This window comes from Aspergillus niger (assembly GCF_000002855.4).
Source record: "Aspergillus niger supercontig An07".
NCBI classification, from domain to species: Eukaryota; Fungi; Ascomycota; class Eurotiomycetes; order Eurotiales; family Aspergillaceae; genus Aspergillus; species Aspergillus niger.
The window spans coordinates 386267-413158 of record NT_166523.1 but is presented as its reverse complement, the minus strand read 5'-3'; the positions used below and the strand labels follow the sequence as shown (position 1 = coordinate 413158).

The 26892-nt window shown below is 51.8% G+C and overlaps 11 protein-coding genes across 11 annotated transcripts; 4 read left to right on the top strand and 7 right to left on the bottom strand.

Moving 5' to 3' along the window:
* Positions 1-161: 161 nt before the first annotated feature.
* Positions 162-2705, bottom strand: An07g02130 (uncharacterized protein; the record flags this gene model as incomplete). Its single annotated transcript, XM_001391262.1, has 1 exon — positions 162-2705. One exon carries the CDS (start codon positions 2703-2705, stop codon positions 162-164), a length of 2544 nt encoding a protein of 847 aa, XP_001391299.1.
* A 362-nt stretch (positions 2706-3067) lies between these two features.
* An07g02120 (uncharacterized protein) lies at positions 3068-3358 on the top strand (the record flags this gene model as incomplete). The annotated part of the gene is made up of 1 exon (XM_001391261.1): positions 3068-3358. One exon carries the CDS (start codon positions 3068-3070, stop codon positions 3356-3358), a length of 291 nt encoding a protein of 96 aa, XP_001391298.1.
* A 292-nt stretch (positions 3359-3650) lies between these two features.
* On the bottom strand, positions 3651-7006 carry An07g02110 (uncharacterized protein; the record flags this gene model as incomplete). The annotated part of the gene is made up of 4 exons (XM_001391260.3): positions 3651-3693; positions 3742-4227; positions 4273-4381; positions 4429-7006. 4 exons carry the CDS (start codon positions 7004-7006, stop codon positions 3651-3653), a joined length of 3216 nt encoding a protein of 1071 aa, XP_001391297.1.
* Positions 7007-7945: 939 nt separating this feature from the next.
* Positions 7946-9691, bottom strand: An07g02100 (uncharacterized protein; the record flags this gene model as incomplete). The annotated part of the gene is made up of 4 exons (XM_001391259.3): positions 7946-8590; positions 8638-9224; positions 9279-9351; positions 9638-9691. The coding sequence occupies 4 exons, from the start codon at positions 9689-9691 to the stop codon at positions 7946-7948; spliced, it is 1359 nt and encodes a 452-aa protein (XP_001391296.1).
* Positions 9692-11239: 1548 nt separating this feature from the next.
* On the bottom strand, positions 11240-12883 carry An07g02090 (uncharacterized protein; the record flags this gene model as incomplete). Its single annotated transcript, XM_059748263.1, has 5 exons — positions 11240-11999; positions 12057-12336; positions 12424-12504; positions 12603-12643; positions 12720-12883. The coding sequence occupies 5 exons, from the start codon at positions 12881-12883 to the stop codon at positions 11240-11242; spliced, it is 1326 nt and encodes a 441-aa protein (XP_059605343.1).
* Positions 12884-13759: 876 nt separating this feature from the next.
* An07g02080 (uncharacterized protein) lies at positions 13760-14950 on the bottom strand (the record flags this gene model as incomplete). The annotated part of the gene is made up of 1 exon (XM_001391257.3): positions 13760-14950. One exon carries the CDS (start codon positions 14948-14950, stop codon positions 13760-13762), a length of 1191 nt encoding a protein of 396 aa, XP_001391294.3.
* Positions 14951-16364: 1414 nt separating this feature from the next.
* An07g02070 (uncharacterized protein) lies at positions 16365-17085 on the top strand (the record flags this gene model as incomplete). The annotated part of the gene is made up of 2 exons (XM_001391256.3): positions 16365-16788; positions 17054-17085. 2 exons carry the CDS (start codon positions 16365-16367, stop codon positions 17083-17085), a joined length of 456 nt encoding a protein of 151 aa, XP_001391293.3.
* Positions 17086-18475: 1390 nt separating this feature from the next.
* An07g02060 (uncharacterized protein) lies at positions 18476-20584 on the bottom strand (the record flags this gene model as incomplete). The annotated part of the gene is made up of 3 exons (XM_059748262.1): positions 18476-19215; positions 19317-20081; positions 20152-20584. The coding sequence occupies 3 exons, from the start codon at positions 20582-20584 to the stop codon at positions 18476-18478; spliced, it is 1938 nt and encodes a 645-aa protein (XP_059605342.1).
* A 1774-nt stretch (positions 20585-22358) lies between these two features.
* dhbD (2,3-dihydroxybenzoic acid decarboxylase dhbD-Aspergillus niger) lies at positions 22359-23451 on the top strand (the record flags this gene model as incomplete). The annotated part of the gene is made up of 2 exons (XM_001391254.3): positions 22359-22660; positions 22725-23451. 2 exons carry the CDS (start codon positions 22359-22361, stop codon positions 23449-23451), a joined length of 1029 nt encoding a protein of 342 aa, XP_001391291.1.
* Positions 23452-23852: 401 nt separating this feature from the next.
* On the bottom strand, positions 23853-25583 carry An07g02040 (uncharacterized protein; the record flags this gene model as incomplete). Its single annotated transcript, XM_001391253.1, has 2 exons — positions 23853-24483; positions 24559-25583. The coding sequence occupies 2 exons, from the start codon at positions 25581-25583 to the stop codon at positions 23853-23855; spliced, it is 1656 nt and encodes a 551-aa protein (XP_001391290.1).
* A 365-nt stretch (positions 25584-25948) lies between these two features.
* Positions 25949-26334, top strand: An07g02030 (hypothetical protein; the record flags this gene model as incomplete). Its single annotated transcript, XM_059748260.1, has 2 exons — positions 25949-25996; positions 26080-26334. 2 exons carry the CDS (start codon positions 25949-25951, stop codon positions 26332-26334), a joined length of 303 nt encoding a protein of 100 aa, XP_059605341.1.
* Positions 26335-26892: the final 558 nt, after the last annotated feature.

Genomic DNA, 26892 nt, shown 5'->3' with positions numbered 1-26892 from the left:
GGGCATGGAACTAGGTTATGGGAAGTTACAAAGTGACAGAAAACTACAGCATGAAAAGGCATTAAGGATAATCGATCAATGCTGCTTTACTCCAATACTCTGTACTCGAGGTATCATAATCAAGAAGAAGAAGAAGAAGAAGAAGAAGAAGAAAAACACATTCACAACACACTTAATTCCCGACGCCCGTAATCCTCCATTCCATCCCTCATATAATCATCACTGTCTGTGCGTGCTACAATCGCCGGCCGGATCTTCGTCCCCACGAACCCACGCCGGTCTCGCCCCGTGCGTCCGCGTCCTAGCCAGTTGTGCTTCAGCTCCTTGCTCAGGATCTCGATCTGCTCCTGTGCTCGATCGCCTGTTTGCACGCTGGCCAACACGCTGACGCACTGGAGCATCCGTCCCACTGTCTCGGTAATGATGTGTGACGTGTCCGTGTGCGAGGACCGGTGGATGATACTGGGCCGTTGCGTGGGTGACGAGATTGATTGGAAGATCAACTGGTCCGGGTTTGACGTGTTGGACGCCGCCCGGCTGCGGTTGCAGTCTAGTGAGTCGGATGAGTAGCTGTTGGCCGCATTGAGGAGCGTCGACGACTGCGAGCTGTAGCTGCCGAACCCGCCGTCCAGCGAGGCCGATGTCGTCGGCCGCCCGCTGTTGCTGCTGCTCTTGGTTGTGACGCTCAGCGCTGCCGTGCCGAGCTTGATGCTGTCGAGACTCAAACGGGAAAACGTTGCCTTCAGCACGTCGTACCGGTACAGGATGACCATGTCGCGGAAGGCGATCAATACCAGGTTGCGCACGTCCAGCTCGCAGCCCGCGTACTCGCCGTTGAACGCAGACGCCCAGAACTCACTGGCTTCTCGTCGGTTCATCACGGACCCGCATCCCTTGAACTCTAGGTCTAGGGGCAGGAAGACAGCCTGAATGAATGGCAGGATCGTGCCAAACACGAGCATCCACACCTGTACCAGATGAGGGACCAGCTTCTCATCAGGAATACCATTCAGCGTATGGTTCAGGGAGGCGCATCCTGTCTCTAACAGCTCGCGCAAGTCGTCTACCACTGCGGTGGGCATGCGTTTCTGGACGCAACGCTGGATATGGATGAGGACTAGCTTATTGAGATCCTCGATGGCGATGCGAACATCCTCTCCGTCAAAAATGACCATGAGCTTGGCCTTGAGAAAGTCCCACGCATCTTCCGGCGTCATGTTATTCAGTCCAAAGCCCTGGAGGGTCTCCCGGAGAGCTGCCTCCGCCAGAACTCCCGTGGAGCTGCCCAGCGACGACGGCCCTGCAAACGTACCGGGCGCAGGTCCCGATGAGTTAGCCACCCAGTCCAGCTGTTCTGACTCTAACGCCTTCTCTTCCTTCTTCTTATCTCTTAACCCATGGAGCAGGTCCAAGCCGCTGACACTTTTCCCAAACGTAGTCGTCACCGCACCTGGCGATGCTGGGGTAAACGAGTACAATGACTGAGGGGCGTTCGGATCCGAAGGTTTAGAGTTACTCGACGCGGATGAAAGCGGCAGGTTGTAGTGATCATCTCGGTCTTTCAGCTTCAACTTCTGCCGCGACAAGAAGTGATGCTTGTGCTTATCCTTATCCTTCTCTTTCTCCTTCTCGCTCCCCACCGGCTTATCGGCGGGAACTACCGTACTCGCCGATGCATTCGACAAGTTGTACAGAGACGAATTATTCGAGGGAAACGTATCAGCCAAGCTTGTTGTCGACGCACTCACGATCCGTGATAACCCTCCGCTCGGAAACCCCATCTTACTCGGTGACGGCAGGCCCCGGTCCTTGCTAATTCCGTCTTTATCCCGACTTATCCCAATGTGTTTCGGTTTCGAGAACAGCTTCATCTTCGATTTCTCGCCCTTGTGCTTGTGCTCCCGCTCTACGGGCATCTCCAACCCGGGCGGCTGCAGCGCCGGATTGCGAGGAAACACTACATTTGCCGCCGTCGTTGCGGCATGTGTATTCCCACTGGTAGACCCACTCTGATATGATGCCCCGGACGCACTTCCCGAGCTTGTTGGGGGCGCAAATAACGGCGCTGGAGGCGGCGGGGGCGGAGGGGAAGCACTCCCGCCTCGTCGGGACCGGGAACCGTCTTCGGATACACCCCGCACTGGGGGAGGACGCTTGGGAGGATTCTGGGGAGCAGTCTGCTGTTGCTGAAGCATGGCCGCCTGGGCTGCGATTCTGGAGGCGGATATGGTAGCCTCGGAGGAGGACGCCGTGGGGAGGGACGGCTCGAAGAAGCCCTGCGAGTGGTGACGAGAGCGTCTCTGCAGTTCCGGCGGGCCACCGCGACCCGACGGTTTCCTGCTCAGAATCTCACCATGAGGCATGAAGGAGACGGGTGATCGAATGGTAGAAGAAGAAGAAGAGGAGGTATTGGTGTTTGTGGTGGCGGTCGAGATGGGAGGAGGAGCGGTGGTGTTGGCGGTGATGGATGAGGTACGTGGAGGACGAGGAGAGGAGGTCACCGACACGGCACCGGGATTGAAGGCAGAGTGACGCGGCGAGATGGTGGTCACATTGGAAGTAATCGAGGAGGCATCACTGCCTGAGGAAGCTGGGCGGGCGTAGGAGAAGTCGTCGAAGGAGCGGCGAGGGGGCTGTGAGAGTGGAGGAGGAGGAAGAGGTGAGCGAGACGAGGATCGCTCGGGCGACACCGGCGAGCGCAACATGGTGTGAGCGAATAGATGGCTTCGGAGACTATGCTATCGAGACACAAACCCCGAACCCATGATAATGAGGGGAGGGAGAAAAGTACTAGTAGTGCTGGCGGCGAAAACCAATCTAGATCCCCTGGATTGATTGATTGCTTGTTTGGCTTTCAGCCGCCTTGGGGAGGATCAGCAAACCGAAGAGGCGCCCGGCCGGACGATCTTCGCTCGTGAAACAAATCCAGCGCAAAGCAAGGCTCCCCTCCCGCCCGCACGTCCTTTTCTTTCTCCAACTTTATCCATCCCACTTGATTCCTTCCCCCTCACGACAATACGCATACATTGATTTTTATCTATTCTCTTCGCCAACGCAATCCATCACTATGTCTGCCAACAAGCTTCACGCTGCCTATGTCGCCCCCGACCAGTCTCGCACCTTCGAGCACAGCATTTCTTCCCCGCTCCCCTCCGCCGACGCCGTCCCTCAGAAGGTGACCTATCTCGCTGAACTACGCAAGCTCGTACCCACTCTGCAGAACGACATCAACGTATTCCTGACCGAGCGTATGGAAGAGGACAAGAAGGCCGCCGAGGCACAGGGTCGCAAGGTCTCTGACGAGGAAGCCAAGGAAGAGGAGAACTACGGAGAGGAGGTTGTGGAAGAGGATGCTTGATCCTGTCGCACCCACAAGTGAGACGGTTGAGAGCGTGGAGACTACGAGGCTGACGAGGAACGAATCACGACTAAATAAATCATATGCATTGGATCCTTGAATACCGCTATCCCGGGGTATCATCGTGTAGGAAATGTCCGCCACTCCGGTATGCTTTCGTTGAACAAGACATGGCCAGGAAATGCGGAAAGGGAGATCAGGAACCTCAAAAGAAAAGACAACCAGAAAACGCAGACAGAAAAACCTCAATAACCGATACCACAACAAACCTCTATATACATACAAATCAGGCTCAACGCATGCGATTGGCACAGCCAAGATGGACAACCGTATTACTGCCTCAATTAGCCATGCTCAAGTCAACAGAATCTGGCCATACTTACTCCGGAAACACATTAATCACACTGCCTCCGATCCGCTTGTGGCAGATGCCGCAGACCCGCTCTTCGGTGATGGTGACATGTCGTGAGCGCGTCGATCGCCCGTCCGTTCCCTCTCCTACCAATAACTGCGCCTGTGTCTTGATGTCTTCTGCCTTTTGAAGGTTGGCCACGATCCGGCTCTCGTTAAGGATTGTGTTGGCGGCCCGCATACGGCCCTTGAAATAGAACTCGAGCTCCTTGACCGGGAGCGATTCTGGGATCAGATCCAGAGCAGAATTGGGTGGCAGCCGGGATCCATGTTTGGCCAGCACCTCAAGCGCGGGCCCGTACCGTGGCTTGTAGCCATGCGGCGGAGATAGATATAGAGACAATAGAGTCAAATAAATCGATGGTTTGTCATCTTCGTATGGTAGTAGAGCTACGCAGCGCGAAACCGATCCATCCGCAGCAGTCGTATCCTCCACTTTATGGAGATGATTACAGTATCTGAACGGTCAGCAGAACTCATGTATATCGATCAATGCAACTCACTCTTCAGCCTTGACGTAGTCTTCCAACTTGAATACATAAATCTCCAGTGCCTGCCGGTGTTGCCCCATCTTGCTGAAGACAATCGCTCGTGCCTCGAAGAATTCAGGATCTTTCTACAAGTCAGCAACGCAATGTAAGCGCAAGGAGGGTACTCACCGTCTCGGTCCAATCGATCCAGAATCTTAGCCGGAGAATACTGAGAGCTGGACCTGAGCATATTCAAGAACTTGCTCTGCCAATTAACATAGTCATCCAGACTAGAGAACTCCCACTCTTTAGCCTGGTGCTTCTTCAGCCGGTTCAAGTACAGGATGAGCAGTTTCTGATGCAGATCCGGTGTCATATCATTCAACTCCCCAATGATATGCTCCAGGTAGCGGACGGCCAGATTGACATCAATGCCCTGCAGGAAGTCTAGCACTCGTTCCCGCGGCAGCGTCTCCGCGTTCTCCGTATCTGCCAGGAATATCTCCATGCCCAGCTCAGGATCCTGTCGTACTGGCCATTCAGCGAACTCGAGGATCAAGTCAATATGGTCTGGAGACAGATTCTGTAGATAATTGACTGTTCGCTTCGGCCCGTGCAGCTGCGGCGCCGTCTCTTCTTCATCGTCGGCCTGTCCGAACTTCTGAAGCAGCTCCAACGCTTGTCGGTGCAGCTTCTTTCCGTACAAAAAGTCAATCAGATCGTTGTGACGCCCCGTCTCCTCCAATTTTTCCATCACCACATCTGGATCACAGAAGTTGGCAATGCGGAACAACGAGCCTGCCAGAGCTGGAATAGCGTACATGTACGCTCGGAAGAGAGTCGTGTCCACGAGCCTGGCCTTTTCCCGCAGCTTCTCCCCGAGATCGTACTCACCCTCCGGATCAATGCTCAGCAGCTTCATGACCGAGTCCGTTAAGGCATCGTTCGCGCCGTCCGTCGTCGCATCAATCACCTTTAGCGTGCCATCCGGGTTCAAGAAGCGCTGGAACCGCCTCCGCACATCTGCCAGATATCTCTGCAGGTCACGAACAGCCAGCTTGAGATCGGCACCTTCCAGCGCCTTGTCGTTCTTGGCCTCCTCGACAACCTTGCCACGAATACTGCCCGCATCACTGCCGTCATCTGTCCGCGTCCGTAAAAGTGACATCACAGACGGAGCATGCGAGAGTGTCTTCGGCGCTGGCGTTTCCTCCGTAGCCGGCGCGTCCGTCGGGTTGTTGTTCTCCTGCGTCTTGGGCTGGCTGTCTGTCGTTCCATCTTCTGACTCCTCCGGCTCCTCAACAATCGACGACAGCTCCCCGGCGATGATCTTCGGATACAGTCGTATCACCGTCTCCGGAGGCGCAGATATCTCCGTAAACAGATCCATCGAATCGGTGTACTTTCGCATCTTGAACAGCCCTTCAGCCTTCTCCAGCTTGATCTGGCGCAGCCGGCCCTGCTTATCCCTCAGCAGCGCATCCTCCAGCATACTGGCCAGACTGATCGCTTCGTCCAGATACCCCTTCTCGACCAGCGAGTCAATCTGCGTATCATAACTCAGCGCCTCCATCCGCCATATCGTCCGATCACTCGCCACCAAGAACCCCTTCCCAGCATGCGCCAGACTAATCGTTGGCTGCGGGATATGCATAATACTTGCTGATGGCAACGGAACCGACTGCAACAGCGACAACGTCTCCGGATTTCGTACCTCCAACACTCCCTTCGAGGAATCATGCAGCGCCAACAAGAACGGATACGAGTACCCAATATCCGCCGGCGCATGACTCCACGGAATTTGTCTCCTCCCCAGCGAATTTCCCTGCACATCAATAAAATGCGTGTTAATATCCTTAGCCAGCAACACCTGGCCCTCCTTCAACCTCGTCGCCAACGGCTTCGGCGCACTGCCCCCAAGCCCCATATAACTCATACTGGCGACCCCCACCCCGGCCAACCTCCCCGTACTCTCCTGTCCCCCTAACCCCCCTATCCCAGACGGACCAGTCAAATCCGTCACCGTCCCACCACTACCCCCCTCAATATCAACCATCACAAACCCCGACCCCAACCCAGCCACCAACCTCGTCCCAGACACCCACGTCAGCGTCTTAATCCCACTGACAAGCGTCATCTCCATAGGCACGCCCCCTTCCATCTCCATATCCCGCCACACCCACAGCATTATCTTCCTCTTCACCGCCACCGCCACCCTCGACACGATAGCAGGCACTCCCGTTTCGGAATCATTCTCGATATTCGACGTCACCGCAAACGTCGTCGCCCCCTTCGTCTTCCCCAATTGCTCCTGCAACGCATACGTCCCTAGATCATGCAGCGAGACATATCCCCCAGATAGAGAAACAAGCACCTTGGCTTCCTTAATCAGCGCCAACTGCTCGATCTTGTATCGTGAGAACTTCTCCACTTCGCGTAGTAGCTCCGTGGGTTTCTTGTGCTCCCGGGTGCCGTTCGTAGTTCCGTTCGTGATTATCCCTGCCTCTCCATTGCCATTCCCTTGTTGATCGGTATCTTTCTTCCCCCCCTTCCCTGTATCCTGACCATGCTGCTCATGTTGCTGTCCTTCACCCCCCTCTTCTCCCTCTTCTGGTTCCTCTTCCTGCTCATTCACGCGATATATCCTCAACGACCCATTATTCAGCCCCGCCAGCACGCGGTCCCCATACGCCAGCACGGATTCGATCCGTGAGCGGTCGCGCGGTTTGAGTTCCACCAGGGGGCGGGCTGTGAATGCGGATAGCATCTTCTTCTTCTTCGCCTTCGTAATATCTTTCCTTCGGAAAAGTAATAAGCGGTTGTATGTTCGTGTATATATTCAAATTATCGGTGGGGTATAGTGCGGTGTGCTGGCTAGCTAGCTAGCTAGCTCGGTAAGTCGTAGAGGATGGATGCTCGGGAAGGAGGTGTGAGGTAAGTGGGTAATGCGCCGTTCGCGATCGGGGGTAGGTTCATGTCATGTCGTGGCTATGGTACTGTGCAATTAATTTCGAGGTGGAGTTAGAAGGTGTAGGTGGGTGTCATGGTGTGGAAGTTGTTGTATGTAGGTAGGTAGGTGAGTGATGTGGTGCTGCGGTGCAGTGCGGTGGTTGGGCGGAGGTTGATAGCGGAGCTCCTAGTACTACGGGCGGAGGAGTCCAGCTGGACCGGACAGCTGCACACTCCCCCGGGCCGCGCCAAGATGGGTTTCCCCGTCTGTCTGTGCTACAACTACATTCTGTATTTGCTTGTGACAGCATCCCTTGCGTGTCATTTATTAAGAAATGTCTTGTAGCTTAATGATTACATCAACGTTGTCTTGAGTATCTAGTCTATTATGCTAAGCTAACCGATGGATGGATGTCCTGCACACACCGCTACTATCCCATCCATGGATGTGCCATCCGCTGGCTTAAAGCTCCGATCCCATGCAATGAATCAATTCCATAACTGCCCAACCGACCGATCAAAACCCATAACACAGCCCGACGGACCGCAGCGACAAGGAATCCGGACTTTTGCAAATATCAAGACCAAAGAATGGAGAAAACGCACGGCGCATGTACAATGTGAAGGGTAAGCCGATTCCCGACCGGGAATATGAGAATGGCAAAACCGATAGGTAGGATAACTATATGACCGGAAAGGTCGATTGTGTTTCGGACTATTCAGGATAATAATAATAGTCGTCCGAATGCCTCTCAGATCATGCCTTGATCTCCGTGGGGTATTCCTGGTGTTTGGCCGACGTGCCCTTCGCACGCCATGTCGAGACGGCGGGAATGTCTGCCTTGAACCGCTGCTCCTCAGTGCCGTATGCGCGCGGCGTGAGCTTGATTAGCGTGTGGAGCGGCACCTCCATCCAAGGACTTTGCTCCTGCGGCGTGTTGAGGAAGTAGGCATAGATGCAGCGGAGAACAGCCTGGTGCGTGACAATGATGACATTCTCGCTACGCTCCAGCTCCATGATAATTGGCTCCAGCCGGATGACCACATCGCGGTATGACTCGCCACCCCGGTAGCGGTAGTTGTACTTGTCCTCGTCGCGCGCCGCAAAGTCTTCCGGGTACTTTTCCGCAATCTGCTCGTACGTGAGTCCGTCGCAGACCCCGGAGTCAAGTTCGTCTAGCGCCTTCCATTCTAGCTTCTCGAAGCCCGTCTCCGCGGCGAGATGACGAGCCGTCTGAATCGTACGTTTCAAAGTTGACGTCCAGATAACGATCTTGGTGTTGGGTGGCACCCCAGACTTCTTTAACAACCCAGGCAGCGCGCGGGCATATGCCTCTCCACGTTCCGAAATGTTGGAGTCGCCGCCGATTTTCCCCGTCAGGTTATATTCTGACTCGCCGTGCTACACAAGTTAGACCAACTCTGTATACTGATGTAGGAATAACTTACCCTAGATAACCAGATCGAGCGAGGTTTAATGTGAAGGTTCTGGATGTAGTATACTAGCCGACTGGAAAGATAATCCTTAATCTGATTTATGATGACGGTCGATCCGACATTGATGAGCTTGACGTAGGTGAAGTGCTTCTCGTTATCGTCAATGGTCTCATAGACCTTCTCGTAATTGCGAATGCGGTTACGGAAATCAAGAGCAGCAACTTCCGGGTCCTGCCCCTTGTAATCAGGCGACGTTGTCTTGACTTCCAGAATGTTGTTCATAATCAAATCTTCATCGTCACATATTGACTCGACGTATAATGTTTCGACGTTTGCCTCTTGGCAGCGTTCATGGATCCAGCGCCGTCGCTCTTTCGTAGAATTGGTCGCATCCAGGATAGCTACGACGCCTTTCCCGGACTGAAACCACTGGAGCATATCAGACACCGCAGCCTCGGCGGCGGCGCGCCTCATTTTTTCGCCTTCGGTATTATGAGGGTCGAAGAAATTCGCATTGGGCTGTGGCGTGCCTGCACGACGGTAGCTGCCGACGTTGAATACCCGAGCGGGGATGCCAACCCAGGCAAGATATCGCATGGCTGCATCAGTTAGAGCCTGACTGACGTGAATAAACAAAATGACTAGCAGCGTACCTTTTCCAGCTATAAGACTCTTGCCTCTGGCTGGGAGGCCAACCATGACCACACAAATTTTGGAGTCATCGGACTAAGGAGAGTAAGTCTTTCTGGAGTGTGGCCATGCGGAACGACGTAGATGCTCATATTGAGGAGAGTAGAATGTTGCGACGAAATAGACATGGCACAGAATAAACACGCAGCATTGCAGTGCAATGAGTTTAGGGTCACTGCAGAACCGGGCAATTACCCCTCCCAAAAGGAGGGGTATACAGCCTCACCGAACGCATGCCAGGGGAGTACATAACGTCACCGGCAACACCGGGTCACCGCGCCACTCAACCAACAGACAACGACAAAATAACCGTTTCACTTACGCTGGCGAAATATGTCTTATGGCCATTGCCCCTCCGAATGGAACCGGACGACATGATGAATGAGCGGGCGAAATGAGCAGGGAATCGACTCCTGACTGGAATTGACTTGGAAGCGGATGAGGCAAACTCAAGACCTCGGCCACCAGGGGTGCCCGACGGGACGCAAGCCGGGAGAAAGGATGTAGGACGGATAAGATCAGTAGCGGGTAAAAAGCACAGGGCGTGAGAGTAGCGAAAGAGTGATAAATCTGCAAGTAATGGACGTGTCGGGGGGAAGAAATCGTTCTAGAAAGTTGAGTTTGGACAGATCCGGCCTGTCTTGGTATGGGGGAGTAGGAATAGCAAGTAGTACAAAAGTAGTGGAAGTAGTCAATTGATCAACAGCAGCTCTGGTTGGATGCCATTAAACCCAACAGTCGATGCGGTGAAGAACGAGAAGCACAGACGTCATGCCGCGGGGCAATCGCAACAAGGCCGTCAAGGCAGGAATTATCCAGTCCTTTAGATTGATTCACTCCTTGAATGGAAATCGAAGAAGTTCAGAACACCTCTGGAAAACTTCGATCGCAGGACATCCGGGGAGATGGTAAATTTCCCCAGTCTTGCCTGATCGTCTGGCCCCCCGACTATTTCCCTCCGAATGGAACTAGTATTGCCTCCTTCTGTCCACACGTGATCTCCTGCGTTTTCGTCGGGTAAAATCGCGACCAAATTTGGATGGAAGAGGGGCGCGTCGGGATGGAGTCTGAATCTGGACGTGAAATCGGGGTGCAAAGTTCCCAGTTCCTGGGAGGCTCCCCTGGTGACACTTCTTATAGTCGAGGATCGCATGATAATGATACTACCCTGTATGATCTTGAATGATTTGATATCCAATGGAGCCACGCCGATTGGGTCCCTTGCATGTCTCCCTGGTGGGACTTTGGACGACTATCAGCCGAACTCCTCATTACCCCGTACTCCTGGGGTCGATTTACATGAGCGATTTTTCACCATAGTCTGGACCCAATGAGCCCAATATTGGGTGATGCTCCGGTCGATTCCGTCTAGTTTGCGGGAATTGAAGTTTTCACGAGTGCGCGTGACCTATACAAACTACTACATACTATCTACTGCCAGATATACCCGAAAAGGAAAACGTAGCGGGAGATATTCATGAGTGATTATGTGCATTTGTGGATATTATAGATAGGTAAATCCCAAGCGTCCTGCTATGCAATGCTTTTTCCGGCCATCGGGCCGATATTTTTAACCGTATCCTCCCCCCTTTTTTTAGTGTCCGTCTCCGTCTCATATCCGTACGGTAGATGCGTAGCCCTACGGGTACAAAGTTCGAGGCCATCGATAAATGCTTCAGCGCGGGTTAAGCAGCCCTGCTAAGCATCGCCCCTTTCCGCAGACCCATGGCGTGCCATTGGCTCCCGGTCCGCGGCTTATCAACGGAGGCGGAGGCGGATGAGCGTACTTCGTAACTTCTTTTTTTGGGGGTGGCAGCCCCTTATTCATATCGTAACAACGTCAGGCATCTATTTTTAGTGTTCGGGGGTGAAGTCTTGTTCCCATGATGGATGATTGCTCAGATGTGTCGCGCTAGTGAGACGACTATGCAGCGACTGCAACCTCCTCAGCAGCCGGGGTGGCTTCGTCCCGGCTGGACGACCACTTGGGTCTCCGCTCTTGCGAGTTGTTCTCTCCACGGGCTCTCTGAACCCTGAGGACGGCACCCCAGGGACCTTCCGCCCGGTTCAGAGCGTTCATGGCGTTCTCAGCCTCCTCGACGCTGCTGAAATCGACGAACAGGTAGTAGTGGTCACCGGGCTCGAACCTCTTCGCGGGGTGGGGAGCGAACAGCTTGCTGACATTCTCACTATACAGCCAGGTTAGCATATCCCGAACAATCAACGCACTCAAGACTGATCCATACACATTGTAATCCTTGAAGAAGTTGGTCATGTTGCTGGTGATGGCCTCCTGGTCCGTCAACCTCGGCAGGCCGCCAACATAGAGGCGACGGCTGGGATCACTGTTTGAGGGGGTGCTGGCGGTGGTGGTGGTAGTGGTCTTCGAGGGAGTGCGCGGGGGCTGGGCCTCGTCACCGCGGCGCCAACGGTCCATGCTGAACGGAGAAGACCGCGTCTCACGAGGGGAGGCATCGGAGCGCTGCTGCTGTTGCTGCTGTTGCTGAGCCCGTTCACTCTGGGTCTTCACGACACCGGGCTTGATCTTGACGGGACGACCAAGCATGTCCCGACCGTCCAATTCCGTCATGGCGCGCTCAGCCAGCTCCTTGGTCTCCAGATCGACGAAACAGTATGAGGGGTTACGGCCGGTGAAAGGATCGATGGCGATGTCGATACGCTCGCTATTAAGCACTCAGTTTGGAACTCCCACGGTTGTCTTCAGTTCAAAGAATCCATACATTCGGAACTCAGCCGCATCGAAGAGAGCCTGCACATCCTCCGACTTGGCCGTGTAGGGCATGTTGCCCACATAGAGACGGCGACCCTCCGAAATAGCCTGGGGCACATGCGGGCTGGGTCTGCTGAATGCGAGTCTCGAGGTGCTTGTCTTGGGACCGGGGGATCCGGCAGCGGCGTTCTGCCCACTAGGGCTCTCTTCGCGCTTCACACGCCAGTTGGGAGAGTGGAAGGCCCGGCCTGTGGTTCTCACCCCATTCTGGTAGACATTCTTTTGGGGAGCTAGGCACGCATTAGCGATTTAGGATATGGCCTTGAAAAAATTGGATCCAGCCCCAGATGAGCAGCCCAATGCGATCGCCTACACACTTTGTTCCTGGGGCCTCGGGCTCTCGGGAGCGTCGACCATTGTGACGGTAGAATATGGAGTGAGGGGTGGAGGGGTATAGTCTATCGATCCAAAGTTCGTTAGTATGGATTGACACAGAATTTACTTATTTCCTAATCGGACAGAGACGATCACGATCATGAAGAGAGGGGATTCATACCGGTGAACAGGACAAAAGAAGCGTCACAGAAAAGCCAACGTCTGCCTTCCAGAAAATTCCCAAGGCAAGATAAAACCCCCGAACAACAAAAAGAGTGAAAGTCAACACTGAAAAAACGTCGACGCTGTAGCCTGCGTCAGAAAATTGCCCTCTACATTTTTTTGATGCGAAATGAAACCAAACAGCGCAAATGCCGCAAACAGCGCAAACAGCTGGAGATGGATTAATCTCTGCGCTGCCGATGATTGGCCTGTTAGCGAACCGGGGGAGATTTTCATCATATAAAGCCGCCCTTTGTTTTCTTCTCATTCCTTCTTCCTAACAGCGTTAATATTCTTCCCTGCAGCGGGATTGAATCAACTCAGATATCTATGTTACTCGCTATGGTGACTGTTTAAGAAACAGTCATCTGACAGCTCTCAAGCCACGGGATTAATGCATTCCGTCAGCTGCTCAGCAGACTTGCAAAAATGTCGCCAATATTCAATTTTCCATTTTGTTTATTGCATGTTTTTTCATTTGCAGCGTTCCACACCCATACAAGTCATCCTTCAATGATGAAGCAAGATTTCACACAGACCTGTTCCGAGTTTATAAAACATGCGGATCAACAATCGTTCCAACTGCTGTCTGACGATGTGATGACTTGTATCCCCTTGCACTTATCCAAGATAGATTTCAAAAAGAGAAATGATACCTATACTCGTGAAATTGATTCCATGTTGTAAATGCTTAGTAAAAAACATGCACTCATCACTTTAGAGACTTGTATGGTATTTTGTATGTGCATTGCACGTGGTAACATATGGCACATGACATGCGGGTTCTCCACGACGATCTATCTGCTTTAGAGATCCAATAGAGGGCAAATAGTAGTTATATTACTGTCCTTGCCTGATACCATTAATTGAGATAAGCAGCCCTAGCAGTACTCGGTTTAATTGATTGTTCATCGATGCCAACAACAGTCCCTACACTTGAGTACTACGCCCGAGCCAACTCAACTTATTCACTCTCAGGAGACAAATGAATATAATAATATAAATACTAAATTCAAAGTTGAATTTTATATTCTCAAGGACCACCAGAGAACAAAGAAAACCTCGTCACTCATATACATCATGCTATTTACACACCATCCACCACAATGATAACCATCACCTCTTCAACCCCAAAAACGCACCCCCCAACGCCCCAAACACCAGCACATGCAACAACACCCCCAGCCCAGACATAAGCAACAACACCCACCCCTGCAACTCATTCTTAACCACGACCTCCGAATACCGCTGATCACTAAAGCTAACCCTCGAATACAGCGTCCTCCACCCCAATAGGGGCACATACCTCTGCAGCGCCTCCTCAACAAACTTCCTCGCCTTGTAAACAGGAGAGTTAACCCCACCGCGTAACTCAAGATAATTCCTCCTCGAGAGGTCATGAATAGCATGTGCATCGCGAACCCGCTGGTTCGAGTACTCCGTTAACGCAGCAGCGCGGGCATGGTCCTTGTCCAATGACTTGCCATGGCCGAACACGCGATGCTCGTCCAGCAAATCAAACAGGATCCTCACATCTTCCATCCCCGCGTTCAATCCCTGTCCGTAGAACGGGAACATGGCGTGTGCGGCATCGCCGATGATGACGGCCGCTGAGCCAAGGTGGTGCGGGCTGCATTTTATGCCGATGAGGGGGAGGTGCGGGCTTTGGTAGAATTGCTGGGAGAGGGAGGACTGGGAGATCAGGTCTGGACAGACGCCTGGGAAATGGGTGTCAAAGAAGTCGAAGAGGGTGGCGGGAGGGGAGGATTTCAGGGCGTCGAGCCGGGACGCTGGCGCGAAGAGGATGCAATTGAAGGATTGGTCTGGGCAGGGGAACGCGCAGAACATGTATTCGCCTCCGGGCCAGATGTGGAGGTAGTTGGGGGGTAGACGGAAGGAGTTGGTTTTTTCGGTGGGAGGGATGCGTAGTTCGCACCAGACTGTGTCGGCGTATTGTTGTTGGTAGTCCAGGGGGGTGTAGCGCATTATTTGTTGTCTGGTGGTGGAGTGAGCGCCGTCGGCGCCGATGAGGAAGTCGAAGGGGACTTCTTTTGGTGTTGATGAGGTGGATGGGGATGTGCTGGTGCTGGGATCTTCTCTTTGCTCGAACCAGACCTTACGGGTGTTCATGTCTGCTCGGATGAGCTTGTGGTGGAAGAACATCTTGACGTTGGGGGTGGCGTCGAGCTCTTGACGGAGGGCTATGTTGAGGGCCTTGCGGTCCAGGGAGTATAGGGAGTTCCCGTGTACGTCGTATTGGTGGAATGTCTCTTGGAGTTTCCCTGAGACGCTTCTTCCGTGGACCATTCTACCGTGCATGGGGATGGCAGTCCGCATGATGGCACGAAGAAGGTCGGTTCGACCAGACTTCTCGAGGGCTCTGATGCCCCGCTCGGATAGAGTGAAGTTGATTGATTTCTGGAGCAGGGGAGAGGCACCTGCTGGATTCTGCCGCTCATCTAGGGAAAAATCAGTTAGCTGGATGTATGGGTATGAGAGCTCGTTGGGAAGTACGGACCGCCACGAAGTTCGTAAACTTCTACATTGTCATGGTAGTGGCTGGCATAGAGGGCTGCCAGGGAGCCCACTGGCCCACCGCCAACGATGACAATCTTTCCGTCTGCAGTCATTGTAGTCATATTTATTGTCATTGGAGACTAGGATGATATCTTCTGGTATACTCACAGGGGAGAAGAGGAGTGGTCTTATATAGCCGGAGCAAGCCCTCGAGTTACGCAATATGAACCATCAAGAATTTTGCACAAAGTCTATACTGGCAACGGCCGTAGCACTTGTCTCATCTCCGACGCTTTACCGTCATCAGGCAGGTAGAGCCACGAGATCATCATGAGAGAGCAACCATGTGGGCCACCGCTCAGCCGTACGTGCATCTTGCTCCGAGTATTACACGAGCAATGTATTGTAGGTAAAGAGCGGCACGTTCAAGGCCGCATGTTAGTGGGTTGTATGTATGCAGCTGTGACGACGAATATGCATTGACGTAGGCGAGGAGCTGAACTCAATTCCAACTAGCCAGACATCAGTCAAGGATATGAGAGTAAAGGGCATTGTAGATACAGTAACAATGCAGACTTGTCGATGCAAGTCATGTGGAGACAAACATAACTAGTACTCCATAGTTTACTAAGTAGGTAGACGGAATTGCTCAAACCCCGAAGGATCGCAAGTATCCAACAACACCACATCCTTGGCTAATATTAATCGAGCTCTGGGCAACGATGCAACACACTACATACTAATTATTCCAATTAGGTAGAGGTGATGTACTCAGCTGAAATGCACGTTGTCGTTGGCGCGAAGGTTTGAGCGCAAACGGAAACCCCATCATTGGACACCTTACGATGCAACCCCTCCTCCTTGCATACCGAGTTTAAGCATCGTTGGAACACGGACGAACCCACTTCAGCTTCAATCAACCATACAATCTAATTAGAAATCAGTTACGGTCAGGTTACCCATTTCCGCCCCGTGGGACCTAAACTAAAGCATACCTGCAAGTCCAGCCCGACGTTTATGACCTATCCACCACGACCTTCGAATGTAGTAAGTGTACATACTTTAATCCATATAAACATACCTACATCCTCGAACTTACTGCACGCCATGCAGAAACAATCCTTCAGCCAACTCACTCAAACACCTACAACTCGTTATCAAATAATCTCCGAAATCAATAAACCCTGCACCTTGCGCCCAAAAAATGCCAAAAACACCCAGAACCAACACCATTGATAAATTCACCTTCACACGCCCCGGCGACGTTGTCTACGAATTTCCCAAATACACCTCCGCCTCCTGCAAAGTCCGCATCACTCTGCCCCCGGGCAGCACCTGGACCTCAGGCCCACACTGGCACGAAAAGCGCGTCGAATACTTCCGCGTCGTGCAAGGCGCCGCCTGGTTCACTCTCAACGGGGAATACAAAGTCTATCGGCCGTCCGACGGCAACGTGCCGATCCCATTATTCACAGTCCACGAATGGGGTCGGGCTCCCGAGCAAGAAGAGGGGGACTTAATCGTCGATGAGTGGACGGCACCGGCCGATTCGTTCAAGATTGCGTTTTTCCGTAACTTGAATAGTGTCATTCTGGATGAAACGAGTGATGGGAAGACACCCCCGAGGAGTGAGTGGTGGTTGACGCTGCAGCTGTGGGTGATTTGCCATGGGTTGGATAATTGGCCGGTTTTTTGTAGAGGGTTGTTTGGCGTGCAGTGGGTTGTCACGCATGTGTTCTTGGCTGTGGTTGCGTTGGTGGGTTGGGCGGTCTGGGGGTTGAGGGCCGCTTATGATGAGTATACGGCGCAGAGCATCAAGGATGTCATTAGAGCTGCTAAGGAGGGGAAGAGGGTCAAGAGACATTGATTGATTGCATACTGCTTTGTGTATAGTGTTTGCCACGTCAAGCTTGGACGTGGGATGAACGTTAGGCCTCCTGCATGAATTTGATACTATCGGTTGCCAAGCTATGCAGTTCTAGTAGTTTACATTTACCACACAGTCGGTATTAGTCAAAGATTCAAATTGATCTTTGAGCTACAGTCAAAGTAAACTCTTTCGTTCAGTTGAATTCAGCAGGTATTGACCTTGTGATGTTAGCGGTGATCGGCGGATAGCCACCACAGCGCTGGCCCACATCATCATTTGCCCAAAACCAACTAACTCGGAGACCGTCTGTTTTGGGCCTCCGGATAGTCTAGTCTGCTAAGTATCGACGCCAAATGCAGCTACTCCAACGGTAACTGACACTACGGATTTACTCTTCTTAGCCGACACTCGCTGTATATGAAGGATTAGCCGAGAAGGCGAATAATCGGAATTTCCGAGGAGGGATATACCATCGATCCCTGCTCCCGACTGCTATCTAGTAGCTAGTGTGCAAAGTCCTCATCGAGAGGCGATCAGATTGGACGGACAAGATAACTACAGTATACTAGGTAGGTGGGCCAGAGTTCAGCTCAGCCCAGCTCCGCACTTTATTTTCTCACCTATCAGCTGCTCGGTGATACTCTGTTTAGATGATGGAATCTTATAATCATATCCTGTGTACGTATACTATCTTAGATTAAACCATACAAAGCAATAAGGAAATAATTTCCGATCCTAATCTCGACTACTAGCACCCATCCATACCACTAGTGACTGAGTGACTATATATGAAGGAGTCCCCACTAGTTGAAACCAAACTTACTACTAGTATCATAATACTATACCCCACCTATCCATGCATACAAGGACTTATGCCTCTTCTTGGTTAGTATAGACATACCGAGGATATTAATACATCATGTATACCATATATGCCTCAGTTCAAGATCTTATCGATCGAATCATGTGGATGCTTTCTCCGGGCCCGACCATGATTCAGCTGAGGTGGGGGGCGTCATGGTTGCTAGGTATTAGCGCCGCGTTAGTTAGTATACCCACTATGCGTAATCGCCCAGGCACGGGCGACTTTGCCACCTTGGTTGCCACTGCAGGGGGATTTCCGTGGAGGGGATGGGAATGCGTTATTGCGTTTTGTTACGATTGGGTTCGTGCGGGGTCGATGGAGAGGAGAATAATAGACATTTGAGAATGAGCAATGATTTGGTGTAGGATCAACGGTGCATTGTTGATTGGGATTATGACTGAATCAGGAATACTTTTGGCGGTCTAGTTGATTGATTAAGATTTATTTGACAAAGCAATTGCTCGACAACTCTGCTACAAGCTAAGCAACATGATCATACCATATCCTCCAGTTCGTGTAGACCTTCATACATAAGACCATCAATCATGACATGAGATTTTCGAAAGATTCAGCGACATCGTCAGGCAGTATTGTAGCCAGCCTCGGTCATGGGAACCTCGTCATCTCGCTCATACAGGATCTCCGGGCGGACTCTTTGACGTAAAATGTACCTTCGGAAAAAGTAAGGAATCTGGCGAAGACCGTATGCGGCATGGAAGCGTGTGGGAACTGAAAAGACTTGGTCCAGTTCTTCTAGCGTCTTCCCCTTGGTCTCGGGCATGAACATCAGGATCAGCCACCACCCGACGATGCACCACCCCGCGTACCAGCTGAATGCCCCCTGCGGAGTAAATGCCGCACGCAGAGATGGCCAGGTGATGGCTAGCAGACAATTGAACAGCCATGTCGTCGCAGTCGCCAAGGCCATGCCGTGGGAACGGACGTAAAGTGGGTAGGCTTCGGCGGAATAGGTAAATGGTACTGGACCCTCCCCGACAGAATACACTATCGCGAATAGATATGTGCCTAATGCAATACATCCAAGCCTGGCTGAAGAGTGCGTATCTTCCGGTATCCAGAAGCTAAAGCCGGTGAAGAACATGGACAAAGCCATTAGAGGAAAGGTGGTGAGGAGAAGGTTGCGACGGCCAAAGGTATCAATTGTGTATACAGCCGGTATAGCGAAAAGCCAGTTGATCATACCCCAGCCAAAAGATGCTGCTAGTGCCTTTCGCTGGTTTGATACGGACAACTGTGTCAGAGAGTTTCCCGTAGTCCCGAGAAAGATCTCGGATGAATAGTAGGCAATAACATTCACACCTGCAGGACGGTTAGTACGTTGCATTCTGGGGATTCTCGGTAACTTACCGCAGAACTAATGCAATCAGTTAGCAGGAGCTTAGTTGCAGTAGGGAGTTGACATACCTGTTGCATGAACATGACCAGCTCCGATGCAATCAATGCGCGCCGGTTTCGGGGAACTGCGATGAGTTCGATGAGTTTGTTCTGCCCGAGTTTCATGCCCGTCTCTGCCTGCAGTAATGTGTGCATGTAGTACAAGTCACGCGCAGCTTGGACCTTGTTGAAGCGCAAACTGCACATGGACTCATAGGCCTTGTCATAGCGGTTGCGCGACATGTACCAGCGGGGCGATTCGGGGCACGTGAATACAAAGCAGCAGACGAGGAGGGCTGGAAACAAGGCCGAGGCCATCATCAAGCGCCAATTAAGTCCGACGATACCTGCAGGGTCCTGTATCTCGAAGAAAGCCAGGTCGGCGACATAGCCGAACATGATGCCAAAGGCGGTCCACATCTGCCATTGCATGACCAAAGCACCACGAATGACTGGAGGGGCTGTTTCTGCGGCATAGATCGGGACAGTAGCTGACTTGGGTCCAATGCCAAAGCCCAGAGCAAAGCGCGCAATGAACATGTGCCACCAAGTGTTGACGAATCCTTGCCAGAGACAGGTGATGGCCGAAAAACAGCAGGTAATGAAGATGGTGCCTCGTCGGCCAAACCAGGCATTGAACGGGACTGTTAACCAGCAGCCGACCAGAGCACAACACATGTAGGGTGCGCAGTTTACGAGACCAAGCAGCCAATTTGACCTGGACTCGCTGCCACGATCAATGCCGAACTGATGCTTATAGAAAATCTGGGCGCCATTGACGACGGTTTCATCTGCAGGTGCACGATTGCCTTAGCCTGTGTCGTGCCACACCAGGCGTGTTGAGGAATGTCTTGAACTTACCCATTCCCTGAACAGCAGCCGACAGGGAACACAAGCAAATGACCAGGTACATTGTCCATGGCTGGGACCAGCGATGAGCGTATTCATTCTCCAGAACTGCCAGCTCTTGGGGCGTCAGACCGGGCACCTCTGCATATCTTTCAGGGACTTGCGCCAGCATGGCACCCATTGCAAAGGCACGCACATCCTCTTCGTCACCCATCTGGTGAGTGATGGCGAAGTTGATGCCCTGCTGACGCAATTCCTCTTGGGTATATCCGGCTAGCGGGTTGGCCAGCTTCGCGTTCATGTTCCGCCGCGCTCGCTCTGCAGCTGTTCCGAAGGAACGCTGGAGACGAATGGTTTCCCTATGGTCAGATACATATTCGTCATTCGAGGGCTTGTTCTCGAAGATAGGCTCCCCGATGACCGGGCATTCCTCTTTTCCAAACATTTGCAGATATTGGGATCTGGTCGCGATGATGGCAGCTGATACTGTGGGGGGTGTGGAAAGGAGAGACTGCGTGAAGATCGGCAAGAATTAGCAGGGTGTGGATAACGTGAAGAGTTATTTGAACAGTGAAAAATGAAGGAACAGATTAGCGACCGAGACCGGAGAAAACAACATGAATGGCTCATTGCACAAGGATGGATCGTAAACCTGGCTGGACCGTGGCGCCACCCCGAGGTGCATCAACAAAGGATGCAAGCATCAACAAAGAAGCGTATGGTGAGAAGAGCGGATGTGAACAGACGATCCAAGCAAGTCTACCAGCGATAAATTGGACGATACAAAGAACCGTTCAACGCGTAGGATGTGGTGCAGGGATATGGAAAGGAAAGGCGTGCAGAAGAGTGGAGTGAAATGCATCACCACTCGCACAACTGACACATTTGTCAACTCACCGTTTCAGCCAACATCCCGGGGCGATGACCTCGATGGGCCACTGAAACAGATCAAGTACTGAGGCCGGAAGCGTTGCTTGTTTATCCTTAGGTGAGAATGTACGAGAAAGAAAAGGAAGAGAAAGGCTGGAGTCTGACTAACGAGCGACAGGGAAAGACACGATTCACTATGGACACATGCAAAACAAAGAGGGAATGAGACTCATCCAGTCTCTGTCTGGGGTTGGCTGCTCCTTGAGGCTTAGAGACGGCCTTTGGCCGTGATCAGAGACGTGGTTCCCAGTCGCCAGGAGTGTCATTTTGGGAAATCAGTGGGCAACATTGAGGTTGTACAAGCATCGCTTGCTGTAATGAGGCCACCCTCCCTGTTGGATAGCGGTTTTGACATCCGCATGGCCATGCAACCCCAGATGCTAAAGATAGAGTTGCCATTTGGACTGCATCCGTCGACATCGGGGCAATGTTTGAATCCAAATCTAAAGGTCTTAAAGGTGATCATCGAGCCAGACACCACGAACAAAGCAAGGGTGGAAAAGATTACCGAGACTCACTTGTCATCTTCAAATCCCCGGATCGCCGTCGCTTAGAGGTTAACTGGCGTGCGGGGTCGCCTTTCTCCACCGTCGGATCGCGCCAGGCCCGTCGGATAAAGCTAGACCATTGATGCTACTATCCTTATCCCAGGATCGAATGTATTTGGTCATCCGATGGTTCTGATACCACTTTTCCGTTCGGATCTCCTTACAGGTTCAGCTGTTGAGTGCCAGGGAAGTCGGACGTCACAGTTACTACCCCGCATTCCACGTTGGCACCAGAACTCCTCAACCAACTACATCTCGACTATTATCCGAGCCAGAGGGACAATTACTGGTCAAGGACCACGCTGTAAAAGGCAAGGGAAAATGTTTTCTATAGGATGGTGACGATGCACGTCTGCATAGTCTGAACGGACGGTGACGACATCGGTTCTAGCCGACTTCTATGCCGCCTCTTCTGTCTATCCTAGCTCATCCGCATGGTCGGATGCAGACACTCCAGCTAGCTATCGGAACAGCAGACGGATCGATCCAGGTACAAAGTATGTACTATCCATTCATCCCCACTCGTGATACTCCACAGACTCTGTTATTTGACCGGCGAGTCCATGGGTCGGCAAAGGGTCGAGAGGGGGAACATACCCGCTTCCGACCCGCCTCTGTTCCTCGATGATGGCATCACCCAGTTTATAAGTAGACACCATCTCCTCACTTCTTTTCCAGCAATTTGTACAATATCCCAGACTACCTCAATTCCTTCTCTACTCACACATCCCTGTACACAACATGCTTGGTAAAATCGCTCTCGAAGAAGCCTTCGCGCTTCCCCGCTTCGAAGAGAAGACGCGCTGGTGGGCCAGTCTATTCTCCGTCGACCCCGAAACCCACGTCAAGGAGATCACCGACATCAACAAGCTGCGCATCGAACATGCCGACAAATACGGTGTGGGGTACCAGATCCTCTCCTACACAGCCCCCGGTGTCCAAGACATCTGGGATCCCGTTGAAGCCCAAGCCCTAGCCGTTGAAATCAACGACTACATCGCAGAGCAGATCCGCGACAAGCCCGATCGCTTTGGCGCATTTGCGTAAACCTCCCTCTCCCATCCCCACACCCTACCTTACCTCACTTACTCTAACTCCCAAATGAAGAACCCTCTCCATGCACAACCCCCAAGAAGCCGCCTCTGAGCTCCGCCGCTGCGTCCAAACCTACGGCTTCAAAGGCGCCCTAGTAAATGACACCCAACGCGCCGGCCCTGACGGCGACGACATGATCTTCTACGACAACGCCTCCTGGGATATCTTCTGGCAAACATGCACGGAACTCGACGTCCCTCTGTACTTGCACCCTCGCAACCCCACCGGCACCATCTACGAGAAGCTCTGGGCAGACCGGAAATGGCTCGTGGGTCCGCCGCTCAGCTTCGCGCAGGGCGTCAGTCTGCATGTTCTGGGGATGGTCACGAACGGCGTGTTTGATCGTCACCCCAACCTACAGCTCATCATGGGTCATCTAGGTGAACATGTGCCGTTTGATATGTGGCGCATTAATCATTGGTTCGAGGACCGCAAGAAGTTGTTGGGATTGGCGGAGACGTGTAAAAAGACGATTCGGGAGTACTTTGCTCAGAATATCTGGATTACGACTTCTGGGCACTTTTCGACGACCACGTTGAACTTCTGCATGGCGGAGGTCGGGGTCGATCGCATTTTGTTCTCGATTGATTATCCGTTCGAGACGTTTGAGGATGCGTGTGTTTGGTTTGATGGCGCGGAGTTGAATCTTTCCGATAAGGCTAAGATCGGGAGGGATAATGCGGCGAGGCTATTCAAGTTGGGGGCGTTTAGGGATTATGATGCGAAGGTTAAGGCTTAGTTGAGAATTAGGATTAATGGAATGAAATGAATATGACTGTTTTTTGTGGATTGGGTTCATGGTATTTGGCTGACGAGCTAGGATGGTTTCACTAAATTACATCTTGAAGTTACATCGTAGGGGTAAATATGTAGATGTGCTGCTTTGTCAATCCACCACCTCCCATTCCTTATTCCTCTTTTTTTGTCTTTCTGTTTTCTTTTCTTTCTTGTTTTTATGTTTTTGACTTTTATCCTTCCCTTTGTTTTCTCTCTTCTCTCATTAATATCTTAACCGCCGTTTCTTGCATATGCATCAGTCCCGTAGGATTCTCTTCTCTCACACCAATCTTTGAATCAGCTCATGACCGAACCAGCATCAATTAGGCGTCATCCAAACCTGAAAGTCACCTCCAATCCACCTCAAGCCCCAGTCGTCTCAGAGCCCTCGGGGTTCTTGGGGGCAGGCACAGCAGGCTGCTCAGATTTAGTGATCGCCTCGTACGCAAAGTCCCTGACTATAACGCCAGGATACATACCCACTGCATTAAGACCAACATGATCACCATCCCCGACCACCGTCTCGGCTTCCTCATCATCCATCTCAATCTCTTCCTTCACCTTCTCCTTCTCTTCGTTGCGGCGCTCCTCCTCAGCCTGAAGTCTCGCCTGCTCACGCGCAACCTCCCTCGCCTCTGCCCGCTGAGCAGCCTGGCGCTGGCGCTCCCGTTCACCCTCGATATGGTGCTCAAGCATAGCATTGATCCAGATCTGAGGGGCCTCTTGCATTTCTCGGAAGTGGGGTTCGGTGTACTTGCCCTTGATGTCCATCGTCACCTTGATGATGGCATCGTAGCTCTCGATGGCCCGGTTGATCAAATCCCAGACTGCGATTAAGGCGCGGGTCATTTCCACGCGGACGGGGTTCCAGTTCTCTTCAACGGGAAGCTGCCGCTGGTAATCCCTGATGAAATCGGTGTAGAGATACGCGTCGAAGAAGTCGAAGAAGACGGCGAGAAGGCGTCGTTCGGACGGGCGGGGCTTGTTCATGTGGCTGTTTGGAAGGGCAGGCATTAGTTATATTTGCTTTGCTTTTCTAGTATCAAATGAGAATTGGAGAAGGACTTACCTAATAATCACTTCTGCCATATTTCTGAAGCGAGTCACCACGTTGTACTGAGTATCCTCAGCAATGTATTTGACAGAAAGCTCAACGCGGCGCGCCCAAGTGAGTTCCTGCTGGAGGATTCTGTCAATGATTCCGAGGGTCCTTCTGAGATCTTCCAAGTGGTACATGACCTCTTCCACTTCCTCACTGGTCAGTCCAAGGACTGGGTCCACGGGAGTTACGTGTCTGCGAAATAGAAGGAACTCGAGACGAAGAATAATGTTGCACATTGTCACGAAGCGCGTCCTAGTAGATGGTTTCATATGATCTGAGGCGATCATGGCCCTGATTTGCTCGAGGGCATCCTTCTTGCGCTCTTCAGGCACAAGCTGAAAAGAATCAGAGCCCACTCCCGAGCGTTGGGTGTTCGAAAATTCGGTGCTCAAATGTGAGGCCGGAGTAGGGGGACTCTCGATCTTAGGGATGTCTTGTTCATTGACCGCAGAACTGGCGTTAGCTTTATCATCATCCGCCATAGTGAAGGCAAGAGGCGCCGTGGCCCGCAAATCGATCTGTCCGAACTTTATGACGTCCTCACAGACTTTGGCGATAGCTAGATTGTATGCTTCCTCAATCTGCTTGTTCTCGTGGGCCTCCTGCGTTTCACACGATCTGTAGTATTCCGGAAAAGGCTCGGTGTTGACGCCTGGGGGAAGCGGGAGACTAGAGCCTGTGATATCGATTCCAGAATCGGGTCTGTTTTGAGAGGAAAAGGTCATAGTGGGTTTGCCCATCGGTTCTTCATTCACTGTGGGCCCAGGTTCCCCGAGACTCTCATTTTTGCTGTAGGTGGAATTTGCCATGGTAACGTCGACAGTGGAATCATCGTCCATTTCCATGGGAAAGACCATCTCATCGTCTTCTTCCTGTGCCTCCTCGGGGTGCCTCTTAAGGTATGCGAGGTGGTAGCGGTAAAGCTCACGAATACCGGAGTCTATGCTTGACTTGGCGGAGAGAGTGCCACTGGTGGTGATTTCCGATGCCATGATAGGTAACTGGTCGCGTGATTCAGAACTGTGCACAAGTGTTCCTGGAGAAAGAAGCCCACGTCACGGTATCACAACTGCTCATATGCATGCAAGAATACTCATATGCATGCAAGAATACTAAAGAGCAAGAAGCAACAGCTTGCGTGATGAAGAGATATGAATCACTGCTCTTGAAGAAGAAAGCACATACACAGTATCACAATTGCTCAGATATCTTGATGAAGACTGAATATGATGAGGCCTTAGAGAGAGCGCGACGACGAGAGAAGAAGAACAACACTGGAAGATCATCTTTCTGAGAACACTTATCAAAGCGGACCCGACGATGCGATCTCATCGCCGACTAAGCAGGAGGATTCACTATGTATACCGCTTCCAGAGAGCATTTGAACTACAGAAGGGGTGCGGCTGTGAGCACAGGAACAGCGGTTCTGAGCACAGGGACGCTGATCAGACTGATGTGACTTTCTGCCTACCTAGCAAGTTGGTCTAGGAAGTTGTTATCGCGGGTACAATATCAAACCATTCCAGTCTACAGGTGGTTGATGCCAATACAATTGCTTCATACCCTATGACAAAGGTAAGGGCATGGGCATATCCAATTACTCTGGGTTTTATTGACATAAAGAACAGAGAAAGACTAGACCATATCGCCCTAAGTTGGGAACTCTGTACGGAAGTTGTCACTTGGGATGAGACCGACCTAGTGTCCTGTGACATTCTCCCGGTCGTCAATTACACTGCATAGCTAAGACAGCCTCAAGAACGCCATACTCGCCTTTACCACATGAATGCATAGTTGGGCGTGTTATAGTGGATCAACCACTGGCGGAACGGCCCTTCCCGTGGTTCGCCTCAACGACTACTATCTATAAATGAGTACTGAACTTGGTGATGACGGCATGGGCGAAGGATCAAGAAAGTCGCTGTTTGCAGAAAAATGACGAAGTAGAAAATAAAGAAAAATGCATGAACGCGATTGCTATTGCTAATATATCATTTTTGATATCTGGTCTCTAAGTAGATGTTGCCTACGGTTGGCAAATACCCCCGATATAATCCGCGGATAGTCGGAGTTAAGTGTCCCTACTCGCTCGTAGGCATTAAACTCCTCGTAAGATATTCAAAATACAGAAGCAGGATTGCCTCGATCGGTCCAACAGAGCAAGTCTCAATCTTTACGGTCCACCAGCACAGCTTGGCCTGAGAAACGAACTATTTGAGAATGGCATATGGAATAAGGCACAATGTAAATAACATTCAGGGTATATGAAAACTACATATTATGAGTGTACCGCATCTCAAT